The sequence below is a fragment of the Furipterus horrens genome, unplaced genomic scaffold (assembly GCF_987537825.1).
Source record: "Furipterus horrens unplaced genomic scaffold, mFurHor1.1.pri manual_scaffold_5, whole genome shotgun sequence".
NCBI lineage: Eukaryota > Metazoa > Chordata > Mammalia > Chiroptera > Furipteridae > Furipterus > Furipterus horrens.
The window spans coordinates 30680655-30698869 of record NW_028327175.1 but is presented as its reverse complement, the minus strand read 5'-3'; the positions used below and the strand labels follow the sequence as shown (position 1 = coordinate 30698869).

At 42.9% G+C, this 18215-nt stretch overlaps 1 protein-coding gene across 4 annotated transcripts in view; it reads right to left on the bottom strand.

Annotated features, from left to right (window-relative positions):
* Positions 1–18215, bottom strand: part of MED10 (mediator complex subunit 10) — a 57712-nt gene that overhangs the window by 34550 nt on the left and 4947 nt on the right. Inside the window, exon 4 of one of the 4 annotated variants that reach the window (XM_090278919.1) lies at positions 16493–16720. The exons of the other annotated variants lie outside the window; for them this stretch is intronic. Coding sequence (XP_090135045.1) covers positions 16622–16720 — 99 coding nt within the window. The 3' untranslated portion in view covers positions 16493–16621. Of the gene's footprint in view, positions 1–16492; positions 16721–18215 lie in introns of those variants that run through there. 4 annotated transcript variants of the gene reach the window in all.

Sequence of the window (18215 nt, the reverse complement as noted above, 5' to 3'; positions counted from 1 at the left end):
CCTGAGTTAGCCCTGCACATGCTGATAAAGGAGAATCTCCAGAGATATTTTAAGTATAAAAAAAAAGTGAAATGCTAAACAATGCATATAATATGATCCATTTGTATCTGTATAAGCATAAACCCGAATATATACTTAAAGAATGTCTGCTTTGCCCAGAAGGATACGTGCGGTTGGTAAGGAGGAGGCTGGGGTCTGGAAGGTGGTACTGCCTACACTGCACCATCTGCATTTCTCACCGTGGAAAACAAGCACATGAAACAGCAGTAGTAAGTGTACATCTGGTTTTGTTTGCTGTGTATGATAACACGTGTACAAACAGAGGACGACTGGCACTTAACAAGCGATGCAATAAAAAACTAGTCCAAATCAATACCATTTAAGCCTCTTGTATATATGGAGAGGCTGCCACACTCTGTGCTAAGATTTCTGGTTGCACACTGTGGACAGCAAATACACAGTTATTAATAATAGTAATGATAATGACCTCCATTTGCTCCTGCAATACAATTAGTTTCCTAGTGGGGCATGATACACACCTAAGGACTAGTATTCAGTTTTCACTCGGGTCCCCAACTTAAAGGGGTCAGACAACAGTTTACATAAAAGGCCCATCTTGTGTTTTGCTTTGTGCTTTAATTTCATAACTCAACCTCACCCAGGGCCCCAGCTGTTCCTTTTGATTAAATCAGTGGACACCTGTGTTAGCATCCCTTTGGGACGCTGACATTGCCGCCTGCAAACGCTCGAGGATTAATAAACACCACAGCACAAACAGCTGCCTGGAGGGCACCTTAAAATATGTGCGTCTCCCCCAATATACTGCCAGGGACAAATAAAGGTCCCTGCAGGGTGACTGGGGATGGTGCATAGAGAGTGTATGAAAGGGAACACATCTCAAACTCAGTCCCTTTGTGGGAGGGAAGGTGACTGAGAAGAACACAGGACTGAGCTCAGGGCATTTTCAGAGGAAGAGCAGGAGGGAGGGGGAGGGGGAAGGAGAAGGCAGGGAGAAAGACAGAGAGAGGAGGTCTGCAGCTCTGAAACTATGCATCCATCACCTCCTCCAGCCTTGAGAAGGTAAAGGCGCAAGGAATAGGAAGGTGGAAAGAGGTGATGGCAGATGAAGCAGAAAAAGGAGAAGTTGAAAATAAACTGGTTGTGAGGCTGTCAAGAGGTTGATGCTGCTGATACAAACCCTGGCACTGTAGCCAATGCAAGAAATTTTACAGTCACTGTGTTTCCAGGGTTTTCCAGCTCTTTCCATGAGAGTTGGCTACCTCAGAGGACCAGGGCCAACACCTTCCAGCCTTTTTAGTGGTTTGTGCATCTCAGCTGCAGCCTCTGGACACTGACATGGGACTACAGGCAGGGGCAGAGGTGGAAGCAGCATGGGAAGCATGGAATGGACCTAGGGCAGGACACAGACAGTGCCACTCATCTGCAGCTCGGGCACAAGGAGAATGGGCCATGAACCCCAACTCTGCTCCAGCATCTTTATCATCAATGCTATTACCCAGAACTCCCATAGTGAGCCTGCAGAAGACCCCACATGCCAGTTCTTCTTGTTCCAGGCTCTGTCTAGACTGTAAGATGTGACTCATCCTTCCTTGCACCTTGTACCTTTGGTTCGTAATATAAAAGACCCCACATATTTGTCAAATAAATAAAACTTGAAAAATTCATAACTCTGCATCTGGGATCTAAATATACTTATATGAAATTTAAAGTTTTAACCTTAAGTCACCCCTACAAGTAAGTTTCTGCAGGAAAGGACCAACATCAGCACCCTGTATGTAGGAATCCACATCTTTCTTTGCTCTGAATGTGCCAGAGCCAGCCCTATACGCTGACAACTCCCATTTCCAGTCCCCTCCCCTCCTGCCTTCCTCTATTCTTCAGCTTGTAAAAGCTAAGATCTAGATTACTTTACCTCCCTTAAAACTAGGGGTGACCATGAGATGCTATTGTGGTCAATGGCATGTGAGCAGAAGTCTCTGAGAGAGATAGCCCTTCTAGAATAAAATGGCAATGCCTCCATAAGAGAAATCTCTTTTCTCATCACCTTTTGTTTTTCTCTTCTATGTTCTCCCTATATGGAATGCAGATGTGATGCCTGGAGGTTCAGCAGCCTTATTGTGATGTGAAGGCAAAGTCGCTTATTAAAAATGGCAGGGGAAAAGGCAGGGATCCTGGTTGATGCCTATGAGGGGCTTGTCCCTGAAGAAAAACTAAGTTCTATCATTTCAATTCATTGTTAGTTGAACCCTCCCTAATTAAAAGCCAACCTACAGAAAACAGTAAAGATCAATAACAATTGTAATAATATGAATGTAATTAAATTGCATAAACACAATATATATAATTATTTTCAATTATCCAATTTATTCCATTATAAATTACGCAGTGAGATCTAGTATGTATGATTGTTTTTAAATTTTAAAGTATTATTGATGTTATCGTATATAAGATTGCTCACCCCTAAAAGCTTTCGAAACTTCAAAGAAAGCAATAGCAAAAATAAATGTTTCTGAACCATTGTAAGCAATCTTAGCTCAGTGGGGAACCACAAAAATAAAAAGTCAGAAAAGCCCTGCTGAAAGCAAAATTCTAGCAATCCTACTTGTCTCACACACAAGACACCTAATTGCTAGGCAGTAAAAGGCCTTGTGAAATGTAACTCAGTCACAGAATCCCAAGGAGCTGAGGCAAACTGATCAAGTTCAGAACAGAACAGGGATAGGGACATGAAAGAAAACAAGGGACATATCTGATAGCCTGAGCACTCACAAAGCCTCAGCAGTAATGGGACACATGGGGGTGGTCCCACCTATCTGCTGCTTCACTGTTTTCTGATTCTTCATGAGATGATGCTATAAATAAAGTCAGAAATAAATATTCCATCAGCACATCCCTGTTCTCTCAGCCTGTGCGCATTCAGCTGCAGAGTGAGCCTGGCCCCCCTTCCAAGTGTTCATTATCTTAATGGCTCCACCATAAAGTGGCAAAATAGACTGCTCCTGTGACCCCACTTGTCTGTGCCCACATTGCAGGAGCAGCCAATCTATCTGATTGCATGTCTTGTTAGGAAAAGTTTAGAAAAAAATAACAAGGGACCTGAGCACTGGCTTATCTAACCATGTCATTGCCCACCATGGGAACATCACAGTATCTCCATCTTCCCCCTCACCCTCTTCCAACCAGTTCTAAGTGTCCCACTGGGCCAGTGTGTTTAGGAGCCAAGAAAATCAAATAGTTGCTCTGGGAACCAAGATTAGCAATGAGACTCAGTAAAAGTAAGAGAAATAATATAACTAAGAGACTCCTTATTGACTAGTCACTATTGACAGACTTATTGAGTGAGGTCCTAAAAAGTTCTAAGCATAGTAGAGAATAAACAAATGTGTGTATGTCTGTTCAGGCACCATAACATCTGCACGTGTGTGAACATGGATGTGAAGCACGGAGCTCTTCATAAAATAAGTGACTGCAGCAAATAATGACCACCAAAGCAGAACTGGCCTCCTCTTATATTTCCAAGGCATTTTAAAATTAAATGAACACGTGCATCACATTTCTTTGTGTTCACAGTGCACTTACCAAATGAAACAAACCATTTCAATGTTTGTCTTTAAAATGGCACTCATACTTCTGGCCAAGATGGATGCCTAGACAGACACGCTGGGTCTCCCTCCACAACTAAGAAGGAATACAACTACCTCAAAACTAGAGATAACCAGAAGTTCCAGAAAATCAAGCAGCATGGAACAAAGATATAAAGAAGAAATACTCATCCAGAGAGGTACGAGGGGTCGAGCCAGGGTGGAAAGGACGCTGTGTGATGGTGGCAGCAGCAGCGGCAGCGGCGGCAGCGGCAGGCCAGCTGAAAGCGCAGTCACACATTTTAAAAAGTCGGGAGGGACACCTGGGGAGCATTCCCAGATCCTCACCAGACCACGCAGCTCACTGTCCCAATGCCGGAGAAAATCAAGCCTTCTTGCTTCTGACTGTGCAAACCAGTGGGGGTTGGGGCAGAGGTGGAGGCTGCTGATCTCTCAGCAGAGTCCACTTGTTTGAAGGATTCCCACAGTCCTAGAACCACAGAACCACCCACTCTGGAAACAACAGCCAGGGCAACAGCTAGAGAGGCACCAGTTCCATACAGAAGTCGGAGAAGTGCCTGGAAAATGGGCGAGTGCTGAGCAAGCGGCATTGTTCCCTCTAAGACCCCTCTCACACATACAGTGCCACAATGTGGTGAAATGGGTTGCCCTGTACTGACGAATACCTAAGGCTCTGCTCCTTACAACATCACAGGTGTGACAGCTCTACCTAAGACACAGAGGCAAATAAACACAGGAGCCTGTCAAGATGAAGAGACAGAGAAGTATGGCCCAAAAGAGGGAATGGATCAAGGTTCTAGTGGGAGAACTAAGCAACGAAGAGATAACCAACCTAACAGATGAGGAGATAGCCAACCTAACAGATGAGGAAACAGACAACCTACCAGACACAGAGTTCAAAACACTGGTGATAAGGATGCCCACAGGCTTGACAGATATGCTTGAGTATGGCAAACGCATAAGGGAAAAAGTGAAGGCTATGCTAAGTGAAATGAAGGAAAATCCACACAAAACCAATGGTGAAGGGAAGAAAACTGGGGTTCGAATCAATGATTTGACACATAAGGAAGAAAAAAACAGTCAACCAGTACAGGAGGAGGAAACAAGAATTTTAAAATATGAGGAGAGGCTTAGGAACCTCTGGGACAACTTTAAACGTGCCAACCTCCGAATCATAGGAGTGCCAGAAGAAAAGGAAGAGCAAGAATTTGAAAACTTATGTGAAAAAATAATGAAGGAAAACTTCCGAAATTTGGAGAAGAAAATAGACATACAAGTCCAGGAAGCAGAGTCCCAAACAAGCTAGACCCAAAGAGGACCACACCAAGACACATCATAATTAAAATGCCAAAGATGAAAGATAAAGAGAAAATCTTAAAAGCAGCCAGAGAAAAGCAGAGAATTACCTACAAAGGGATGCCTATAAGACCATCAGCTAATTTCTCAAAAGGAATTTTGCAGGCAAGAAGGGACTGGCAAGCAGTATTCAATGTGATGAAAAGCAAGAACCTACAACCAAGATTACTCTATCCAGCAAAGCTATTATTTAGAATGGAAGGGCAGATGAAGTGCTTCCCAGACAAGGCGTTCATCATCACCAAGCCCTTATTATATGAAATGTTAAAGGGACTTACTTAAGAAAAAGAAGATCAAAACTATGAACACTAAAATGACAACAAACTCACAACTATCAACAACTGAATCTAAAAAATAAAAACAAAATCCAACTAAGCAAATCAGAATAGGAACAGAATCATAAGTATGGGGATCACTTGGAGGGTTATCAGCTGGGAAGGGGAAGGGGGAGAAATGGGGAAATGGTGCAGGGATTAAGAAGCATAATCAGCTGGTACAAAATAGACAGGGGGAAGTTAAGAATAATATAGGAAAGGGTGAAGCCAAAGAACTTATATGCATGACCCATGGACATGAACTAAGGTGGGAGGGATTGCTGGAGGGGGGGCAGTACTGGGCAGAAAGAGGGGCGCAAAGGTGAAAAATAATTGGAACTACTGTAACAACATAATAAATAAAATATACTTAAAAATAAAAAATAAAAAAAGTAAAAAGTAAAAGAACAAGCACTAGCAAAAAATAAAAATAAAATAAAAATAAATAAAATAAAGTAAAATGGCACTCATATACATGCTATGAGATGGAGGGAACCTGTACTCACCAACTCAACAGAAAGATATAAGCATCCTTCTGGGTAGGCTCAGTATCAAACAAGGACACAAATTTGGGTCAATGCATGTGTCCCTTCATCTTTGGGAGCACCCTCTAGCGCTACTGCACATGGTGATTGGGAATGCCCTCTGTGATCCTCCATCCCAGAGTTCCTGACGTGCCCACAGTGCCTCTTACCTGCGTCAGAGCTGCACGGGCAGGCAGCACACACCTTTTGCACTCTGCTGGGTTTTTCTGCCACATAACAGCCTGTCCCGCCCTCAACATATCTGCAATAATGAGGATTTGTTGAAGTGTGTGTGTGTGTGTGTGTCAAGGCCGTCTGCAAGGATTCCTGCTTTCACAGCTTTGTAATTTCCACTGTCACCCATAATATTTCTTCCCTATCACCAAGCCAGAAGGCCTATGTCTTTTATTTTTTCCTTCCTGTATAATTCAATTTTTTCCTTTCAAAAAGCAGAAACGAATCATATGGGAAGAGGAAGAAAACAAACGGTGCTTCTGTCTCTACACTGACATGCACTGTTAGTGTTTTCCCAAGTCCTCTGTCTCAAACTCTGAACTCATGACCCATGTCCACTGAGAAAAAGGACAGAGATGTGTACACTGTGGGCAGTGGCTGGGCCCTGGGTGGATCTAGAAGAATGAAAATACCAGAGAGAAGCAGGACCCTAACAAGGCTGAGTCAACAAAGCCAGGGCCTGGAGTCTGGCCTGACTAAAAGGGCAGAGTAGAGGGTAGTGGGTGAATGGTGAATTCCCAGAAGATTTGTCCATTGGGACCCTGCAAATGTGACCTTATTCAGAAAAAAGTTTTGCAGATGTAATTAGTAAAGGTTTTCAAGGTGATATCACCCTGGATTATCCAGGTGGACCCAAAGTCCAGTAATACACATCATTAAAGAGACATACAAGAGGGACACATGGGGAAGAGACTAGAGTGATGAGGCCACAAAACAACCAGAGCCACCAGAAGCTGGAACAAGCAAGGATCCTCCCCTAGAGTCTTCAGAGGGAGTATGGCCCTACCAACATCTTCATTTCAGATCTAATTTCAGAACCATGAGGTAAATTTCTACATTTTTTAAGCCACCTGGTTTGTGGCACTTCTTTATGGCAATCTCAGCAAACTCATCCAGGTAGCTGTCAGGAACTCCAGGAACTGTATTTACTCTCAGCTGGCCCTTCCTACTTAAAGAGCTCCTTAGGACCATGCTATATGCTATTGCCCTTCCTTGGATAAATCCTCAGCTCTCCTTGACCTCTGAGGATAGAGTGATAAAAATTCTCACAGATGTCAGAACAGAAATTAAGTCTTGGGATATGGCTGCTATACAAGGCTTGTCCAGCAAAAGTCCAACCACTGTTAATATAATGAGAACAGTGTGCACCAAATCAATGTAACCTGGCAGCCAAGGAGAGTGGACTGGACTGCACATGCATGAACAATGATGACTTAACTGCACGAGTCAGTGGGGGCTGTAGACGCTATTGAGTGAGCATGTGTACTGTGTGGCTGTCACATTCACAATGACTGAGCAAGTAGAGCAACGAATCTGCATCAAATTTTACATTAAGCTTGAACATTCTTCCATGAAAACTACTGGGATGATTCAGAAGGCCACAACTATGGGCAACTGGTGACTAGCAGCTTCATCACGACAACACGCCCACTCATGGATCATGTCTTGTGCCGTTTTTTGGTGAAACATCAAAGCACCCAGGTGACTCAGCCCCCCAACATCCCAGATTAGGCACCCTGAGACTTCTGACTTTTCCCAGAACTAAAATCACCTTTGAAAGGGAAGAGATTTCAGACCATTGATGAGATTCAGGAAAATATGACAGGGCAGCTGATGGGGATTGGGAGAACTGTGTGAGGTCCCAAGATGCCTACTTTGAAGGGAACTGAGGCATCACTGTCCTATGAACAATATTTCTTGTATTTTTTATCTTCTTCAGTAAATGTCTCTATTTTTCATAGTACATGACTGGCTACTTTCTGGACAGACCTTGTGTTTCCAATATCTCCTCTGAAAATGTGTTCCAGGTTGATGACTTCATATGTTTGAAGTATTTTGAAAACCTTGAGTTAAACAAGGCTATGATGATTAAACTATAAGTTTAAATAGTAAATGGAATCATTGCATCTTCAAAGATCACTGAACAAATTGCCTGTCCTATCCGTATTCTGTACCTCATCTGTTCGCTCAGTTGGGGTATGTTTCCTATTGCTGCTGTAACAGTTTATTACACACTTACAAAACAATATAAATGTATTATCTTATACTTCTGGAGGTCAGGCATCCTAAAATCAAGTTGTCTGTAGAGCTGCTTTGCTTTTGGAGTCTCTAGGGAAAAATCTGTTTCCTTATCTTTTTCAGCTTCTAGAGTACACCTAACCTTAACTCATGGTTCATCACCCCTTCCCAGAAGCACAGTGTAGCATCTCTCTTTCTCTCCCTCTCTCCCTTTCTCTCCCTGCCCCCCACTTCTCCCTATCTCACCTCTGCTTCCACCATCACATGTCCTTCATACTGCCTCCTCTGTTAAGGATAACTGTAATGACATTGGGTCCCCCTGGATCATCCAGGATAATCTCTCATCTCGAAATCCTTATCTTAAAAAAAAAAAAAAAATCCTTATCTTAATCACGTCTGCAAAGTTCCTCCCCTACAGTTATGTAAGGTAACAATTCCAGGAATTAGGATGTGGATGTCTTGAGGGGCCATTATTTTGCCTGCCACAGTTGGATATGATAGGTCAAAGATGTAATAGATAATCATGTAGAGAAATGGAAAAAAGGAAATCTGGAAATACAGAATGGGCAACATTACAGTAAGTCAAGTTGGAGAAATAAATTAAATATGGAAATATTGCTCAAGAGTTTTATATTTAGCTAATTGCTGCTATAAGAATGAAGTCACGTGGCTGGATTTTTCTAAAAGGCTTCTTAATATGGATAAATAATCTAATTCCAAATAATACAACTATGTAAGCCTTATACAATAAAAAGAACCATGGGTATTTTATATCAACATATGCCTCTGTTGCAGACCGTTACTCTGATAGCCCCACAAAGAACCACACCTCCCAGACCTCATACCCTTGACTCAGGGCTTTTTCACAGCGCTAGCTTTGGCCAATGAGACATCAGCAAGCAAGAAAGACACAAGCAGGAGCTTGTACAATGGAGTGTGTCCTTTTAGGTCATTCACTTTTGGGACCCTCCCTCTCAGAACCCAGTGATGAGAAGCCCATCCTCACCACGAAGAAATGGCATGTGGAAGAGAACTGAGAATCCAGCCAACAACCCAGCAACCAGCCCCAGTAAGCAACACCTTGCCAGCCATATGAGTGGGCTACCTTGGCAGTGAACCTGCCAGCCTGAGGTGAGTGTCCTGTGGAGCACAAGCTGTCCCCACTGAGCCCTGTCCAAATCAAAGAGTCAAGAGCAAATAAATAATAGTTGTTCTTTTTTGCTACCAAGGTGAATTCGAAGGGGGGGTGGGTGGAGGAGGAAGATAAGAGACAATGGGTGTTATGCAAAACAAAATAACAGAAATGTCCTCTTTTTTTTCCCCTTTCCTTTTTCTTCCCTATATATCTATTTCTCATTAAATAGTGTATTAGTTAGCCATTGCTAGGTAACAAATTACCCCTAAAAATAGAGACTTAAAACAACAAGCACTGTCTCAAAGATTCTGTGGGTCAGGGACACAGGCAGAGATTATCTGGATGCATCTGGCCCAGGGTCTCTCACAGGCTGTCATCAAGGCATTGCCAGTGTAGTCCAACCAGGGCTGCACAGGCAAGGGGCTGCTTCAAAGCTGGTGAACATGACTGTGTTGGGATACAGGTACACTGGCTTCTGTCCAGAGGCACCAATTTCTTGCCACCTGGGGCTCTCTGTAGGGCAGCTCCCAACAGAGCAGCTGATGGTACTGTTGAGTATAACCACTCTGCAGACCTAGGCCAGTCAGGCGGTAGGTAAGAGAAACAATCTTCTATCTTCTCTTTAGTTTGGGTCTTCCTGTTACAATTATTTGACCCCTATCTTAATACAAAACTATTTGACTTTTCATTTCTATCTAAGAAATATGTAAGTACATGTATTTGAATTTTTATATTAAAAAATCAATAAAATCTAGATTTGGGGCACAATAGTTCAATAATAGTGAATGCTACATAACCAAGTTTTTCTGTACTTAGTATATAGCTGTACCCTTTAAGGGCAAGCAATGTTCTTTCTATAATAATAGGAATACTTATCACACATCTGGATCTTTCTGTTGACAACTGAAACTCGGCCAAAGGCTGTGTGAGGGTACTAGAAAGGAAAGAGGCAAACACAAGAAAGCCACACCATTCCTGGCCCAGGAACATCAGTTCAGCTGGGCGAAGACTAAGTTAATGGACCAGCAGTTGCTACAAACAGCATGCCCTCAACAGATCCCAATGGATCAGGATGAAGGGAGTGAGAGTGCGAAGCCATTTTGAAGCAGGCCTTTTTCTCTGTGCAGAAACATACTGGGTGGTGTGGGAGGATCATTTCTTATCGGTGTCATTCAAAGTTTCAGCTACAGAGCCCTCAGCCAGCTGACCAGAACTCCTTTCGAGGGAGTCTGGCCATTTTCTTCATTTCATGAGCTCTGCCCCCTGTTAACATCACAGAATGGGGATGTAAGATCTGGGAAACAGCTGGAACTTTCCTCTTGTGAGGATGAAACAATCTTATCCATGGCCCAATGCAATTGTGACATGTCACTTCCACTGTCACACAATCACTTTGTGCTGTTTCTCTTGGCCACTGCTGAATCCATGCATGATTCCCCAAATATCCAGACTTGCTGTGTCATATAATTTGATTGCTCATTAATCGTTCAATGACTAATAAGCACCATATGTGTCAGACACTTAGTACGTTTTAGAACATAGGAATGAATAAGGCTGGCATGATCCAGACTCTTAAAGGGATTATAATCCTGAAGGTAAGATGTTTCCCCTGTAACTCTCAGTACCTTTGATACTGAATGTCACAGGAAAGATTAACAAAGAGACCAGCTCTGCTCCAAGATCTAATGCAGGTGCTTTTACACTGCAACCTGGAAGATGAGCCAAGGAGCAAGGAAGGGAAGTGCACCATGAGGGAAGGGACGCACTGTGTTGGGAGAACCAAATACTAGCATGGCTGTAGTAAAAACAGTGAAGAAATGGGGTATTTAGGAGACTTAGTGACAGGCAGAAGAAATGGTGAAGGAGGAAAAGGAAGCAAGAATGATGGACCTGGAAGGAAGGTGGTGCCACTTTCTGAGGGGAAGACACAGGGAGATGTTGGGGTGGGAAAAATGTTGAGTCTAGCTTTAAAAACACTGAGTTGGAGGTGCCTGGGAGACAGCCAAGCAGAGAGGAGCAGAAAGTTGGGTTAATGGCAGATGGGACTCACTTAGCAGGGATGGATATAAACTTGAGAATCTTGGCACGGAATTGTAACTGGAGCCATGAGATGGACGAGCTTGCCCAGGGAGAGGGTGTACAACGAAAGAGAACCCCTGAGGAACGCAACACTGAATGCGCAGGTGGAGTGTGCTGAATAGAAGTGAAGGGAGGAGAGGACTCTAGTACAGCAGCACTGGGGGGTGGGGCCTAGAATCAGCATTTTTCATAAGCCCCTCCCTGTCCCCTACCACTGTGGTTCCACCACAGGTGGGCAGATCACCCTGGAGAAACACTCACTCAGTTTGCATATAGCTTAGACCATTGTACGTAGACCCTAAATTAATGTCTGTTGAACAGACTTGCTTTTTAATAACTTAATATACCTTGGCAATTTCCCTTATCATTGAGTATAGATTTTCTTTATTCTTTCATTCTTTTGAAACACTGTGTAGTACTCCATCAAACAGATAAACCCTAATTTAAGCTATTGTGTATGGACACTGAACTTACTGCCTTTTATCTTTTACTTTTTCTTTTTTTCCTATTATAAACAATGTAACAATGAACAACTGCCTGTTCTTCCCTAAGTTTGTCCTCTTCTTATTAGTGTAAGACCTCTATGTACAGTAGATATTTAGCCCTTTGTCACATGTATAGGTGTTTTTCTTAATTTTTTGTCTTTGGAGTTTATTGTGTTTTTGTAACTTTAAATTGGTTTGGGGTGATTTTTATTTAACATTATATAGCCAAATGTATTCATCTTTTTCCTTTGTAACTTCTTAGGTTTGTGACACACTTAAAAAGGACAGCTGCCGCCTAACATTGCCTGAGTCTTTAAATAATCAAGCATTGTATGTTCTGTTGGTGCCTCTTGGATCAATGGCACCTCTGTCACTTGGACTGATAGGTCAGTTCTGTCCAGGTAAGTGGCAGAAAACAGAGCAGGATATCTGGTTACTCAGGGTTGCCATGTGACCTTATTAGTAGAGAGCCTCTGTGTCATCATTGACTGTAGTAATACTTCAACAAGCCATTCATACATTTTTGTTTGATAAGAACATAAAAGATAAACTACCGAGAGACATTACTAATATTTCCCATACATGAACATTTGCCTTTGAAACTAACATCTGGTTATTTCAGGGCTTGAGAGCAATAGAAAATGAGTACAGCAACCCTGAGCAAATGTAAATCCCATATTCCACTTCCAGGAATTTATCCTAAATCATAATTGAACAAGTAGAGGAAAGTGTATGAACAAAGAGGAGTGTTTTGTAGTAGCGAAAAATTGTGAATCACGTAGATATCCAATAGTGATTGACAGACTGAGTGCAAAAGGCAAGAGGGCCAAGTGAGGCAGACTTGTGATTGTGCAGGTGCAAGCCCTACTCAGCCCCTTGTTAGCTAGTGACCTATGTTACCCAAACTCTCTGTGCCTCACACTGTTAAATAGTTTACTGTGGTAATTGAGTCAATGCATAAAAAGTGCTTGAACTGTGTCTGGCATACCAATTACAACATATGTGTCTGCTGTTACTACATTAATGGAACACTAAGCATTAACAATTATTATGTAGGAAAATTTATTGTACTCTCGCAGATTTTCATGGTACAGTGTTTTTTGTTTTTTTTTAAATTACCAACTTATGTGTATAGGAATAATTCTATATCTAATTATTCATGTGTTTGTGAACAAAAAATATCTAATTAAAAAACACATTAACAATTAAGACAGCAACATGGGGCTTTCCTTAGCTATATTTTTCTGAGTTTTCTGGATGAATACATCTGATATACAATGAGTTCTGTCCAGAAAAAGTTCAGTCATTGTTAATACAATGAGAACTGTTTGCGCCATATCGCTGTAACCTGGCAGCCAAGGAGAGTGGACTGGGATGCACAAGAGTGAACAATGATGACTTCACTGTACTAGTCAGGGGGGCAGTAGACACCACTGAGTGAGCATGGGTATTGTATGGCTGTCACACTCAAAATGACTGAGCAAGTAGAGCAACGAATCTGTATCAAATTTTGCATTACGCTTGAACATTCCTCTGCAAAAACTATTTGGATGATTCAAAAGACCACAACTATGGGCAACTGGTGACTGGCAGCTTCATCACAGTGTACCCACTCACACATCACATCTTGTGCTGAGTTTTTGGTGAAACATCGAAGCACTCAGGTAACTCAGCCCCACTACAGCCCAGATTTGGTGCCCTGTGACTTCTGGCTTTTCCCAAAACTAAAATCACCTTTGAAAGGAAAGAGATTTCAGACCATCAATGAGATTCAGGAAAATATGTCAGGTCAGCTGACGGAGATTAGGAGAACTGCATGAGGTCCTGAGGTGCCTACTTTGAAGGGGACTGAAGGATCATCATCCTATGTACAATGTTTCTTGCATCTTGTATCTTCTTCAATAAATGTCTCCAATTTTCATCTTACATGGCTGGATCCTTCTAGATACTTTGTATACCCAAAAAAATAAAGGGTATTCTACTTCTACATAAAGGTGGAATTTAATATTTAGTTTTTTCTTTACCGCAGAGGCAGCACAGAAACCTGCAATAGTGACTTAAAAGCTCAGACTCCATGTTCGTTCCAGGACCTGCTCACAGTGGCACAGAGATGTAGTCGGGCATCAAACATCATTGGGCTTTCCAGCTGGTTAACTGCTCTGTGTTTTGATGAAGAACATGGAGAGAAACGTTCACAATCAAAGGAGGAACTGGCAACATATACGATGTCTATGGGTAGAAGTGATCTAAAGAGAAGCAGCTCATCAAAATGGTTGATATTTCACCAGGAAGATTCCAATAATTATTATTTTAATTGAAATGAACCCTCGAGGAGGGGTCAAAGGGCCAAGCAAAGGAACAGTGAGCTCAGGTGTGCACATCTGGGTTTGAGGTATAGTCCTGTACCTTCTGGTAGAGAAGTCTGAGTGGCAGTGGCCATTATAATCAACATCACACCTTTTCTCTGAGTTTGCAAGAAGGCATCCTCCAGATCCTTCAATGCTCCTCTGAAATCACATAACTAACACCATGTCAGTTCTGAACCTAAAGAAGACTTGCAAGTGACTGGTATTCGCAATACTAATACCAGCAGGTACACTGCAAAATGGAGACCAAGCCATGAACTTAGGGAGAAAACATGGTACAATGTTATGGCACCATGAGCTGCAATTCCTATTCATTCTTGGGGATCCGCTATGGTGGTGGTGGTGGTGACGGCGGCGTCAATACACTTGAGAATTGTTTAAGAGTTCCAGGGTAGTGCACCACATACTTAAACCTGTAGTGAAAAGGGGACTGGTGATTATTCCAGAGTGACACATTATAGCTGCATCTGCCCTCCTGGGCCAAGGTCAGCACATCCACAATGCTGCCGGGCTTTTTATCATTGGCCACAAATAAGCATCTTCACTAATTGATGGCAACCTACTTTCCCCGAGGACAGACATCTGTATTAAGTGGCCCAAGGCCACCTGAGACTCCCAGGCCCAGCATATGCAGAACCAACCATTGCCCTTTGGCAGCTACACCCTGAATGCATTAGAACGCAGAGGGGTATCAGGGACACCCATGTACCAGCCAGGCACCAGTGCAGAGGGAATGGAAATGCACCTAACAAGAAGGAGACGATAAAAACCTGGAGTCACAGCACAATGTTTTAAGTGTGAGGGTGATTGTATGGAGCAACTGGGCTACAGCTGCAACTGCAGAATGATGTCCTCTACTGAGACAACAGAGCACCTTGGTTTAGAACGTGAACCCTGGACGAAGACAGCCAGCATTGAACCTGTAGATCTGCTACACATTAGCTGTGAGAGTGGGCTTGTGATTTAGCCTCTGTGACCATTTCTGGCTTTGTAACATAAAGGTAAGTTCCCACAACTGAGGGGTGTGATAAGGACCAACTGAATTGACTTATGGGAATAGTGTCTGGGAAATGCTCAGCAAGCCAGGCCCCAAAGCCTCTGTGGAACAGGTAATAGGGAGGTTAGAAGTGGGAAAACCAACTCGAGAGAGGACCCACTGGCTCCAGGACCTACTGGACAGGGGAGTCCCCTCCGCAAGAAGAAACCATTTCTCCAGATGGGAGACCTTTTCTGGTGTCATTTTGGAGAATGGATCCATTAACAAAGTACCAACTTCCTAAGGTGTGTGGCCCATGACTCTCAGTAAGACCCCTCTGGGGAGCAGTGGCCATGCACAAGTCCCCCCATTCCAGAAAGGGGCAGTGAGAACACTGAAAGCTGGGCTCTGATCCTCACTTCACTAAACCATTCCTATGGACTCATGTGACACAGACCAGACACTGCTACATAATGATGACATCAAAATCCTTACAGCATGTTCTGATATCTAAGCAGGCCCAGAATCACTCAAGGAAAGCAAATCAACGATACAGGTTCCCAGGCCCCAGCCTAAGGCCTCTAACCAGTAAGCCTGAATTGAGACCACCTTTCTAATAAACAAGTCCAGGCCATTCTGATGCAGGTAGCCCGCAAGTCACCCATGAGAAACGATGTACCAGGGCTGTGAATCACAGTATGGTCCGTAGATGTTACAGCATCATGAGTTTATAAGCCAGGCAGGCTTGCTAAGCCCATGAGGACCCACTGAGTCAGACTGTGCAACTGATCAGAATCCCACTTGCAATCAGTAGCAGTCTGAGGGGTGCTCTTCAATCATGTCCCTAAATCTGCCTTCAGTATTTGTTATGCTCGCTATGAAGCAGGCTGTGAAGAAATCAGAATTCTGCATTTTGCTTTAGCTTTTCCCGTCTAACTACCTGGGGAACTAACTTTATGAATATTACACTTTGGAGAAGTTTACAAGATACATTACACTATAGTATAACAATGTTATGAAATAATTAAATGGATTAAGTCATATAAGTACTTACAGACTTTGTTATAAGCTTATGTCTAATTGAAATCCATGTAAAGAGTTACATTGAGCACAGCTTTTATGCACTAAATTTGAAAATATAAAATACAAAACCAATTCAAGTACTTCTGATATTAAACCAATTTTTTATTCTTTGTTGTTAGCTTTCTTTGACACCATAATAAAATGAAACAGAAAAGTATACAAACAGAAAAGTCATAAGTAGAATTTTTAAAACCTTTTATCTTAACATATTTAGTATTTTCAAGACAATTCTGCCATAAGGTTTAAATGTATTGCACTCAAGACGTGCACTTGCTAGTCGTCTGAAAATGGGGGTGGGGGCTGCAGGCGCACAGGTCCACAACGCCCTCTAGGCCCCACCAACTGAGGTGGCTCACTCACAGGCTGCCTGAAGGTCACAGCAATTCAAACAGGATTAGGAGGATCTTCAGACAGAGGGAGGGTGAAGTTAGGAAGGGGGGTGGTCCTCCCCTCGGATGCTTCGATATTTAGCCATGTCTTCTGGAAATACTTTAGAAAGTTCTTGAATCAACAGGCTTTTAAATTTCTAAGAAGAAAAATGTACACTGTCAAAACCTCTTTGTGATCCACCATCCAAGTCAAAGACTAAACCCCCAGAGACCCACAAACATCGGAATCTACTTTGCCCCCATGCAAACCCATGTTCCAGTGCTGCCTGCTCATTGCACATGGATGCAATACTTGGGAACCAGCAGCAAACTGTGCTTGCCACTATGTGATAGATACATAAAGAATAAGCTGAAAAAAAAATTCATGCTCAAATACAACTTCTTCCCTCCCGCTTCAAAGTGAAAAAGGCCCACCTATAAGGAACCATTCACACGTGTGAAAATAATTTTTGCACACAGCACATGTAACAGAAATCTTCAAATATTATTTAATGAAGCAATGAATAACCTGAACCACATCGCACTCTGTGTGCAAACAGCTCAATCAAACTTTCAGAGCACCTGGAAACCTGTCCACACCAAATGCCATGGCTTCCTGATCCTACCTATCAGCATAACATTTGTTTTACACCAATCTTAAAGGCAACTAAGTATCTGTAAGTATCTCAAAACCTTTTCTTATAAGCTACACTGAGAATAAGCACTGTGGATATACACAAAGATAGAATACTTACATAGTGAAGACCATATTCTCAAAGGAGACTGCACGTCAACTCTACAATCCACCCCCACTGGACAAAGGGAGTTATGTACCTACACAGTGACTTTCACAGGTCTTGAAGACAATGACACCAAGCAACAACAGAGGCAAACTGAAGATAAACCACAGTCCCCAGGTGGTATTGCCAACAGGAAACTTCTGCATCACCCATAGGCACTGGAGTTGCATAGAAGCATGGCAGGACCAAGTGGAACACACATGAACCACAACCCTGTTCACAGAGATTTCAGCTGGGCACAAAACAGTACAAATAGTCACAGCTTGCTACCCATTAAAGCTATATTAGTTCCTGATGGTAACGCCAAGTTCAACAGAAATGGAGTCTCAAACTGACAAGAGAAATGAAGCCACACTAACAGTTACAGCCAATGCCACCTTCGGGGCACGCTGTCTATCATCAGTACAAATCACCTGGGAGGACACTGGGACAACCTCAGGGCAGCATGGGACGCCTATCACTATCACTGTCACTGTCATACTGAGTGTCTCTGCTCACTCCTCACACCTTCGGACCCTGAAAGGTCACATCAGACACCGACTGAGCACACCTGTGGGTGTCAGGCATCAGCAGGCATGGAACACTCATGCCCCAAGATCCTGGAATTTAAGCTGCACAGAACAGAGGGAAAAATGAAAGAATCCTCCTCAGCATTCTCAGGAAAAAATCTTGGGGAAGGCTCATCCCAAGGCCTCTCTGAGCAGGAGAAATTCAGTGACCCCAAAGGATAGGCAGTGTGCAAAGAGAGAGCACAAGAACTCCAGACAAAGAAGGCCACACAAGAACATACAGGAAGGAAGGAGAGGGGTTGGTGAACTCCAGAAACGGCAACAAGACCAGCGTGGCCGGGCCC